This window comes from Lampetra fluviatilis, chromosome 6 (genome assembly GCF_964198595.1).
Source record: "Lampetra fluviatilis chromosome 6, kcLamFluv1.1, whole genome shotgun sequence".
NCBI classification, from domain to species: domain Eukaryota; kingdom Metazoa; phylum Chordata; class Hyperoartia; order Petromyzontiformes; family Petromyzontidae; genus Lampetra; species Lampetra fluviatilis.
In genome coordinates this window covers 4,972,065-4,983,728 of record NC_136280.1, presented here as the reverse complement: position 1 = coordinate 4,983,728, position 11,664 = coordinate 4,972,065, and the positions used below count along the sequence as shown (strand labels likewise).

Below are 11,664 nucleotides of genomic sequence, written 5' to 3'. Positions count from 1 at the left end.
TAAGGCATTAACATACTTATATAGATAAAAAAATCGTATCACATCGTAGCACAACACGCTAAAATAACAAGAACAAAAATACTGTTAACGTCACAGAAAATATAAATTTTGTGCCAAAAATGTCGGTGTTTCTTTCATTTTAACATATAGCGGTCTAGAAGGATATCTGGTGATGCGTTTGAATGAAAGTGTAGCGGTTCAAATTATTTTATTGAAGAAAATAATATAATGAAACAGGCATATTATATAATTATCAATATTGCTAAAATCTCATAATTGTAATTTTGTAGTGGAACTAACATATTATCCGGATTACAAGACACACTCACTTGAAAGTAAAATGCACCCAGACTTTGTGCTCGGTGTTAATAAAGTTTTACAAACAAATCTGATCCTGTACACACATACAAACACACACGCATACACCTACTGGATTTTCTGATTCACTTGCAACTTTTGGTAAAAAAAATACAGGGGAAAAATATGCGCCTTATAATTGGGAGAGTATCAGACATGCAATGTATGACGACGGAAAATGTTGCAACACACCATTTTTAAATAACCACTTAAACATATCTCGAAACTTATAACATTACAAAAAAAATTGTCTTGTGTTTCTGCTCTGCACCAGCATATATACAGTAATGTCTAAGATTTAGATTGAAAGCTTTCGTGACTGCAGGGATTCATATTCTTCGATGTGACTTTACCGAAAGAACCAATAATATAATGTCTAAGATGTAAAAAAGAAGAATGCTGTACGTGCTACATATTCCAGATTTACATATATAGAGAGAGTTTTTTTTTATCTTTACTGAGGAAATCCTGGCTAATCTTCATGTCTGTTTTAAAGAAAAAACTGCTTAGGCCATTGGACCTTCGAGTCGTTTTGCAAGTGAAAGGAAATTGGAGTGGGCAGAACATAAATTCGTGTATCTAACGAGAGCAGTTTAACTTCACAGAAAAAGCTCCGAACTCTACTTTCTGCATGATCCCGTCTCATTTCACAAGAAGTGGGTCATTCATGAATGTAATCGCTGTTGCTGTTATCCACTTTTGTAATCCAGAGACACAACCTACATATTTCCGTATTAAAGCTAGGTGTAGCGCCCCACCAAACCCAACACCAAAATGTGTGTTTGTTTTTGTATATTTGTTTTATCCAGATTTTAGTTTTTAGAGATTTGCACGTTTCAGCTAATTCAGTTATATATGAACTTATAATTAATTATCTTACAATGATGTGCCTATCCATTGTGTTATTTGAAATGGTTGTAAAAAAAAAACATTGTTTTAAAGCAAATTGTAGAGCACACTATTTGAGTGACTGTGTTATCAGTGTTTAAATAGGAGAAATATACCATTAATCAAGAACAGAGTGCTTTAAAAACGACAGCTGTCAAAATGTGTACGTCCCGTTTGACGTTGCTTGACAAATGTTTAGAAACCAATAAATATCGAGTTTTTATTTTACGATTAAAACATTTTTTTTAGCTAATAAGAGTAACAAATGACCATTAAACCATGGATATGCACACAAGCATGGCCTCGTAAATTGCATACACTAGCTCTAATTATTTACCAAAGCCTTGCACTTTTAATTAGACAGTATGTCTCCTTTATATATCTCTATCTCCACGTAAAAAAATGCACGTTTTATTTTTTTACACAACCAATCAGCCTCACGGCCTTCTGGGAGTACATAATTCCAGCAGCATTGATTCAGTAACATTGATTCAGTGCTGCTAAAATTATGCACTACTAGTAAGCCCGTGGGGCCGACGGACTGTGCAGAAAAATAACGTGAAATCTTCTATAGAGAGACGGATATGTAGGGAAACATATTGTCCGCTCATCCATTTCATTACTGACATTCTCCACAACAATTCTAATGATAATTGTGTATTTGCATTTATAAAAGACTGTTTTCTCCAAAGTATACAAACATTTACAGACACCATTAGATTGCCAGCTAACAGGTACAGTATGCAATAGAAAGAAAATTATGCTGGGACAGTCATAGAACAGTGCTACGGAAATCATATATATATACACATATATATTTATAGGTTGTTTCTTCAATCAGTAGCACTGCCGTATTGTTCATTCTCTTCTCTGTGCAAAATCTGTCACTGTTTTTACTTCTCCCATTATTTCTGCGTTGGATATAAAGGACGTGATCGCCTCATTTTCGCCGACAAGTCCACTGCAGCTGTGGTGCCGGGGGATTTCGCACGGGCTGGACGTCGTGAAGGTGGCAAATGTCACCTTTTTCCTCTGCGACGTGGGCGACGTGGACAGATCGAACTTGCGGTGCGACTCTTCTGACTGCGGAGGCGCTTCGAGTGCGTGCCTGTGTCGATGCGTTTGGATGTAAATCTTTGGGCTGCTGCCACTCCCGAAGCCTCCGTCGTCGACGATGTGATTGACGGTGGCAGGATACGGCTCCTTGGCGTCTAAGGCCCTTGCACTGATTGTGCTGCTTGAATTTTTGAGGGAGACCCATTCGTGAGAATGGGCCATCTCCTCCTGCTGACCCCTCCGCGTGTGCCTTTTCCTGTACTGTACTGCGTAGAACAAGCAGTTCACCAGGAACATCAGTATGGCCAGGCAGAATACACTCAACAAAGTGTACATTCCTATTTGCAGGTCAGATAGGCGACGGGGCTTTTGTGACAGCTGTTCCTCGAGGTCTTTGTTTCCCGAAGGACTCGTGTCAGGGACGTTTCGGTTGTCCGCAGGCCTCTCATTGTCTTCAGAGCCTCTTCTGTCCTGAGATCCATCGTTACCATTGTCCCCCTGGCCAGGGTGTGTCCTTCCAATGTCAGTGTTGGATGAGGTGCTAGGTTGTGCGTCATTTTCCAACGGCTGGCCTCCCAGATCGATAAAGTTGACCGGTACAAATATTGCAGATGTTATCAATGTACTTGGCTCCACGGAATTCTGGCACACGTGCGCATTTTTTAGTTCCACTTTTATCCTCCCATTACCCTCGCCTTCCGCTGTTATCATTGGCATCGGTGAGTGGGGATTCACGTCAATGGACAGGATATGTTTCTGCAATGTGCTAACGACGATGTTGTAATCCTTGGGCTGGTAAAAGTGGAGAGGCGATGTGGTGCCATCACTGAATTGTATCCAAGCACGCAGCGTTCCTTTCTGCAAAGGGGTTGAAAGAAGCGGCAGTCAAAGGATCGCGTGAAAGAAATTAACACAGTTAAATTGTGTGACGGTAGTTTATAAAAATATTGATGATAACTCTTATGAAATGTAAAATTACATTTTGCAGTAACATTTACGAGGTGTTAAATGTTGGCTTTTAATCATCATAAAGCCCCTTTAGGATGCATACGAAACCATAATAGTTTTTTTAATAGCACAATGATATTTTAGATTCTTCTCGGTATGGTTAAATGTAAAAAGCTCAAAATGTAAATTTTATATTTAGGTCCAGTCCATTGAGCCAAAAGCTGGTGTTTTCGATTTACACGTCTTAATATTGTAGCATGTCACCAGGTACTTGGACAACACTAAAAAAATAAGACTCTTTAGTCATTAGGTACGAACTAAAAAAACTATTTGTAACACAGAAAAACTCTTCAAAACAGATTATGTTAAGAGTTAGGATGTTTTCTTACCGAGTGTTAGATTATTTAAATTGCCAAGGTGTCATTGCAGATCTCATGCACATCAATTGCTTGATAATATAATTATTGCTAGATAACACACCTTCTAAATCAACACTCACTTCTATAAGGAAAAAAACATTCTATATACAATGATATAAGGACCTTTGTCAATGCTACGCTAGATGAAGGCCTCTCCATGCCACGTCGATCATGGGGGTTGTGCAACACACTTCACCTCGCTGGTCAGTGCAGGTTAGTGAAGGGAGGGGTAATAATGCCCAAAACAGTCACAGGCATCGCTCACTACCGATCTTGACCGTGGACGGGAATCTAACGCAGGAAAACACGTTCCTAAAGCGGTGCAATAACCATCATGCCCGCCGCTCGACTCCAAAATCTCCAATGGATCAATTTACATCATTGGATCAGCAGTGGCAGGCCTTCATGCAGCAGTGGCAGGCCTATGGCCGCAGTTGACGATGATGATAACAGTAAACACTCGGTGCAAATCTCCTCGCAAACAACTTCATTTTAGCTGCATGAAGGGGTAAAGGTGCGACAGAGATGTTGTCCTCTCCCCCGCTTCGTTGTTCTTCCCCTCGCACCGCCAACGAGCACGGTTGGCTTCGTACGGCGCGAAAGAAGTTCAACGTACGTACGTACAGATCTGCAAAAAAACGTTTGCTCCTGCCACTGCTGGAGGAAGAGCCTCCACCGGAGTTAGACCCTGACATCACCACCCCCTCCTCTCCCCCCCCCATTAGGTGGGTCAGGCTGCACCACCACAACCCCACTGCGGCTCGTACCTGCTTGCTGGCCGTAAAGATGCTGAGCCTCGTGGTGCTGGCGACGACGACGCCCGGCTCGCTGCTGCTGGGCCGCAGCGACAGGGAGAGGCCCGAGAGCAACGTCACGTGCAGCCCGCTCACGGAGACCTTCTCCTCGCTCACCGTCACCGCGCGCTCCCCCAGGATCGAGTCTGACAGCGGGGACAGCACCTGGGGGATGGGGTTTTGGAATCAATGGGGGATCGATGATTAAGAAAGGGATGTTGCACAATTCTCCTCGCATCGGATGGTTTGTAATTGGTCCGTGTGGCCATTAGGGGTCCGTGCGGCCATTAGGAGCCCGTGAGGACTAAACTGAAATGAGCACAATGGTCATTTGTACTTGGCAAGACAAAGGTTATCTCGAATGACTGGAATAAATGTGTTTGACCGAGTTAGATTAAGTGGAAGCTTAAATCACTGCTAATCGGTAGAATGGCATACAGAAATGACATCGTTTTAGATAACCGATTTGCTTTGCTATCGTGTACCTTATAGTTTTGCATATGTGAGTTTTGTATTGCGTTCACAAAGCATAGAACTGTAACTTTAATTTTAGAAAACATAGTTCCGACTGGTTAGCAGTGGGGAAGCTGGAGGTTATGGAGAATTAGCGATGTTGACACCAACTGTGAGAATTGGCTTAACAATTCGGTATATGAACACAATAGCCTAATCATACACTTCCAGTACGATATAGTAAGTAGCAGTGTTGATTTACATAAGAAAATGCTTATATGCTTCATGCATATTTATACCAGGGCCTTCATTAAGTTTTCATGAAGCTTGTTTACAAGACTGCCCCAGTTTGCCTCTGGGAATACTATTTTTATTGGGGGTAATTTTGCCATTACAGACGCCTATTAAGGTCTCCCTTTCGGGAAATCTCATGCAATCTTTATTATCTCTATACAGATAAGCCACAAGCTTAGGATACCTGTCACACAAGGGCACACTCCGTAGAGCTCTGCTTGCCGAGCAATATCACGAGTGAAATACACACAGTGCAGCACTTTGAAATTCATGAGCAAGTGCGCTCCCTTACTCCACATGCGTCCATTGAAAACCCTTCACGATATTAACTGCGGTACAGAATCAGATGAGCTACTCATAAAGTCATGCTAGGTTATCGCAGTTGTGCCACGAGAGCTCTCCGATGTGTTCTTGGGTTGTACAGCGCATTCCGCTCGCACTGATGCCCGACGTTTCGAGCCACGTGCTGGGATCTACTTCGGGAACTGGATGGAGAAGTTGTCAGCACGCGGCGTGATACACGCACATTGGAGAGTTGTGTGCACCACAACCGCATAGTGACCCCAACGAGCTGCAGTGCACCCATCTGCGTGCATGAGGCGTTTGGGCAAAATAACGTGGGGGGGGGGGGGAGGGGGGGGAAATGTGTCGCCCATTCTATGGCACAAACATAAACGCGGCTTTAAAGCGCGCACCAGCGTCGTGTGACGTTCGATCACCGGTTTGACCTCGGCTTCTCGTTGGTACGCGCACTGGTCGGTGCAGCTGTCACTCTGCGGACGCAGTATCGAGTGGGTTGTCTTGTTTTGTTTTGTTCTGGGGTGTTGTTGTTGTTGTTGCTGCTGCTGCAAACGGGTTTCTATGGTATACTCTTTGGTTTTTTCGTCACAGCAAAATTACTGTATCAAGTGATACAGTAATTTTGCTGTGACGGTGCCACCTGAAGACGGAAGCTTGTGTTGCCTCCGAAACGTCGTGATTTAATTTATTTTATTTTTTACCTACGTGACTTTACCGAAAAAACCAAACAGTATGGACCCTTGCAGTCACGAAAACTTCAAATCTAGAATTGGGTTTCTATGGTGTGACCGGGTCCCCATCGAAGATGAGCGTTTATTGCCCAATGGGTTTTGCCCGTGCCAGCATGAAACCTAACCTAAACCGTGGGGGCCGCCACCATGACAGCACCGGAAGGGAATGTTGTCGGGAGCGTCGGGGAATGTTGGCGTCTCACCTGCAGCATGGTAGAACCGGGCGCCGTTCCGATGAGAACGTCGCCTTCGCCTATGCTGGCCACTTTCTGGTCCTTCACGATGACGTTCTCCCGGACCAGCGCGGTCACGTCGAGCGTCCAGCCGGGACCCGCGAGGTAGGCGACTCGACTGCCCTCCTCGGGGGCGTCGGAGAAGAACCGCGTGTACACGCGCAGCACCGCGTGTTGGTACTGCGGGAGGCAATTCTTGTCCGGAGGTTTCCTGCGTGGATGTTAATCAATTTGTGATCACGGGAAGTAAGCATTGAGGCAATCGAGTTGATTTAATTACTATTTCATGTTATTAAATACGTTTTTTTTTAAACAAGATTTCCAATGTGTTTGGTAAGAGTTATTTTTTTTTATATGCATTTTAAAGGTTACTTCAAGAGTAAGGTTAGGAGCTCGCTAATGTATTGAATTTAATTATTTATTGAATTAAAATGTCAACTTTGCACGAGAGAATGTAGAGCAACAGCTACATTTGTAGCACTCTGTAAGAGTGTAGCATTTCATACATGAGTTGGAAAAAAAATTTAACCTCACCTCTGTGTTATAAATCTTTAAAATGTACACGTTATACGTTTGTACTTGTAATGGCATCACAGTTACATGTAGCAATCATTTACGTATCTAAGGATACGCGGTTAACACGTAGGCTTTCACGACCAATATCATCCATAACAGGTTTTTTTTTATTATATCGTGTAAATATAAAATGTGTCGTTAAACCCGCCACCACCCGACACAGCCAACTAGTAAGGGTTGTCACGTAAACAGAACGTGACCATTTCGTCACTAGTACAGCACACCGGTGTGTTGGAGAGCCAAGCCACAACATTTACAATCTGAGTACGACGTTTCGCCAATAATCACAACCGGCATCATCAGGCGGCAGCCAGATTTGTGGAGAAATCCTCCTGTTTTCGTTCCTTTAATAGAGGGGTAGATGTGATGACGTCAATTATAATAGGAGTAGCAGATAATAGGGAAACGGATATATAGGGCAATCCTATTTCCTGTATTACAGGCAACCATATTGCCTGTAAACTGTTACCCTAAATGTGTGTAATGTACAGTGCACGTTTTAGAAAAGTCATAGATATACAGTAGAGTAAGCAACTGGTTCAATTAGGCCAATGAATTCTAGAGTATAGGCCAATGAAGTTGGCAGTGGTGCTTACAATTTGGTTAATTGCTTCTGAGTACACACTTTTTAGGCAACCGACCACTATAAAGTATAGCCAATAGAAACGCATTTTAGTCGTAAATCATTCTCAGGTAGTGAATAAATGGACACGATGACTCAGTATACTATTCCATTATTTAGTATATTATTTCCAGGAAATTTAGATATATTGCTAAGCCTTTTAAGTACATTAATGTCGAATATGCGCCATTGTAATTGTATGGCTTTGAAAACTTTAATGGGAAGGGTTAATTTGTCTATGCCAAGATCGACAGTATAATTTAGTTTTTTGGGTATTAACTAATGACGATTGACATTTGTCAGGCACGTTTCAGCCATGGATACCGATGTGCTGTGCATGGAAAGCAGGAAGAGAAACATAACCTGCAGGGTATATTAGCCAGAAGTAGTGGGCGCTAAGCCAGTTTAAAAAGGTGAGTTTTCAAGACGGACGCAAATAGCTCAAACAACTATGATTGCCTTGTGGCCAAAGGCAACGCGGTCCATGGCTAATTATGGAAATTATGGAACTTGTGCTAACATCCAATGCCAATATACGAAATAATCCACTCCGGCGTGTTGCGACAACAGATGGGCAGTGGACATCCTAAAAGTTATACTAAACACGTTACATTCCATTTGTTAATCAGACGACCAATAATAATGGGAAACACTTGCGCGTGTTGCACGGTGCAGGGCTTTTTAGTAGTGACAGTGGAGGCACCCATAAAGAGCAAGGACCCATTTGGCAATTCAGTGGAGCATTTCACATCACGCTTTACCCCCATGTGCGAGTACATAACTCACGCGGAACACACATGGAGAGTGCCGATAGGATTGCATCAACAATGAACGCTACTCTCGTGCAATTGTGTAAATGGTCAAATTAAAACAACTAAGTGGAAGGAACAAATACCACACCCACACACACACTAACTGTACTTAAATCATGCTACAATTGAAATATCATGATTGTCCACCTCTCTCTGAATTTGGTTTATCAAGAGCTGTACACGTTGTACAATAAACGCGTTGCACATGGACAGCCCGTTTTGTCGAACCACTGCTGGAGGAGTGCCGACAGGAATGAGGACTAATTTGGCCATCCTCCCTCCACGTTGGGTCATCTGCAGGTTGATTAAAGTGGGGAGAGGGCAGAACAACGGATCGAGAACAATGGGAAAGCGGAGCTTTCCCACAGATTGTGTTCACGGGAGTGCTGTGCAATTCTGTAGACATAGAACCAATTCATAAATAGGAGGAAATATGCCTCATCTTCTTGGTTCTTTCGGTAAAGTCACGTATAAGGGAAGTAATAAAATAATAAAAATAAAACATAATTATTTTATTTTATTATGTTTTATTTTTATTATTTTATTACTTCCCTTCTACGTGACTTTACCAAAAGAACCAAGAAGATGAATCCCTGCCGTCACGAAAGCTTTAAATCGAGAAATATGCCTCCTTCGCATATCTCTGCCTCCACGTTAAAAAATTAAACAACACAAGGTTTTACACAGCCTCTCAGCCACAGGGGCATCTGGGAGCAAATATCTGTAGCAGTTCCGCTCCCAGTTCACCCAAACAGTGCACCCCTAGTAGTTTATGATACAAATATAACAAGTGGCTTGACAAGGTGCACTTCACTTGTTCCCTTATCTACATTATCTGGAAGATCGGCAGAGGCTCTGGCAGCCATTTTTTATTGAGTTAAAATGACACCACAAACACGGATCCAAAGAATTCATTATTTTGTTGCACAATCTGGAACAACGGTGCAATATCTTCTTGGTTCTTTCGGTAAAGTCACGTAGAATGGAAATAATAAAATAATAAAAATAAACATAATAAAATAATTCTCACGACGTTTCGGCCACAACGCAAGCAGCCGTCCTCAGGTGGAGAACAGGTCTGTCGAGAAGACAGAGTCATTCAGACTCTGTCTTTCAGACTCTGTCATTCAGACTCTGTCTTCGTTTACATCACTAAATATAAGGGGTGCACCATCTGGATCCATTGGAAGCGGAACTGGTTCAGATGTCACTCACCACCGATGTTATCTGTCGCTGGGAATTTAAGTTCGGGTCACCAGATTTAAACATCCATCCTGCTTCTAGATTTTAAGCTTTCGTGACTGCAAGGATTCATACTCTAAGTTCTTTCGGTAAAGTCACGTAGGTAAAAAATTAAATTTAAATTGTTGCCTCCGAAACGTCGTGATTTTATTATTTTTATTAATTTTAATTTCATTTTTTACCTACGTGACTTTACCGAAAGAACTAAGAGTATCCATCCTGCTACCACTCTCTCAATTTCCGAACCAAAAATATTTAGGACACTCTTTATTCCACCGCTGAATAAAGGCTTCCCCATTCCGTGAACGTCACAGGGGTCACCGTACGTAGCCAACCGTGCTAATCGGAGGTGCCGGGGAATCGGAGGCACTTTACCTTCCTGTTGAGGGTCCGAGTGTCTGCCATCCATTGATGGGGTTGAGTACGTTGTCAGAGATCTGTATTTGCAGGGGCAGCTTGGGCATCCAGACGGTCAGATCCAGGGAGGCGCGCATGTGCTCGTAGCTGACGTGAACGCGAGCCCGCGTGGAGCCCTGTCTCTCCTTGCCGTTGACGTACACGTACTCGCAGCCTGCTGACACCTGCACAGCATCGTGGGAAAATTACGAAACAATCAATATTTGTGATCCTCTGCACAGAGGGGAAAAAAAAGACTGAATCAACGTATTTGACAGAAATATTAGTGCTGTAATCTTCTTAGCACTGCAAGGCAGTTGTTATATTTTCTGGAATACCAATAAAACCGCCGAAATTGATTGTATTGAATGAATTATGGAAGGTCGTAACCATTCTGTGGTGTGAGTTACTAATATTTCGTGGAAAAAATATATATTATAAAGCCAAATTATTATTTTTCAGTATCATGAATGGTAACATTGCATTATGATTCATTGGAAGATCCATGTCCTGCACAATGTAAAAATGTAGTCATATGAGGTGTGAATTGCAAATTGAGCATGCATCACTCAGGTTAGTTGAAAATTGGCTTTTTTGTAATATTCACACACTTTGTATTTGTATCTGACATTTAATTGGTTTGTGCTATTTTAATGTAAGGCCTTCCTCAGCAAATCTAGTTCATTCATTATCTAAATTGCATTCTGGGTTGGCAAAACAATTAATAAGCCTCGGGTCATTGACAGAGCTGATCGTATCTTTCCAAAAAACACTTGACTGAGCCTGTAATGTGGCCTAATATAGAAAAATTTGCATACACTTTCATAAAGTCGTGTCACAGAGTGCGTTGGCAATTTAGCCATTCATCTAAAGACCCAATAAGACGCTTAACACAGCTGATCCCATTATTTTCCGCTGTCTCAACAGTATCGTTCAAAATTAAAGTACCCAGTGCAAAGTCACTACCCAAGTCATATACCCATTTCAAAGTAAATTCAAACCATACTCTCGGAATCGTGCAATGCACATCTAGATATTGATCTGCCTGCAGAGCATTTGCCTTGAGGGAAGAGGCCTGTTGCCCAGGTACATTTTAATGTCATCTGTCACAGAAATTAAGTTGTTCATTCCAAGAGGCATGTTTTCTTTTTTTTGTTGTTGCAATTTTTCAATAAAAATTACACATAATATTTTTGGTTATTTGCAGATTTTACTTAAACGTAAAACACGTTTTGGTAGCTGATGAGATGAATGTTTTTGCACTTTTCAATTATATACCCAGTCACCTGCGTGGATAGCATGAATTAAATGTTTTTTAATAGTATTCATATATCGTGAAAATACTAAGAGCAAAATGTCAGGCTGTCACACATAGGCGTTGGCTCTGTTACAAAAATGCATCCCATACGGTTATGTACTGAATTGTATTACAGCACATGTGCTGTACTGTATACCGTAAATAATAATAATGGTAATTCAAGTTCAAATCCTGGCCAGGTGTTGACTCAGTCCATCATCCGTCTGGAGTCAACAAAATGAATAC

At 41.9% G+C, this 11,664-nt stretch overlaps 1 protein-coding gene across 1 annotated transcript in view; it reads right to left on the bottom strand.

Annotated features, from left to right (window-relative positions):
• Positions 1-2,014: 2,014 nt before the first annotated feature.
• The window catches only part of LOC144933073 (transmembrane protein 132C-like), an 89,575-nt gene continuing 79,925 nt past the window's right edge, over positions 2,015-11,664 (bottom strand). Inside the window, exons 6-9 of the mRNA XM_078857573.1 lie at positions 10,101-10,306; positions 6,444-6,684; positions 4,436-4,627; positions 2,015-3,159 (exon numbers count right to left, since the gene is read on the bottom strand). Of these exons, the coding sequence (XP_078713699.1) occupies positions 2,104-3,159; positions 4,436-4,627; positions 6,444-6,684; positions 10,101-10,306 (1,695 nt within the window). The 3' untranslated portion in view covers positions 2,015-2,103. The remainder of the gene's footprint in view (positions 3,160-4,435; positions 4,628-6,443; positions 6,685-10,100; positions 10,307-11,664) is intronic.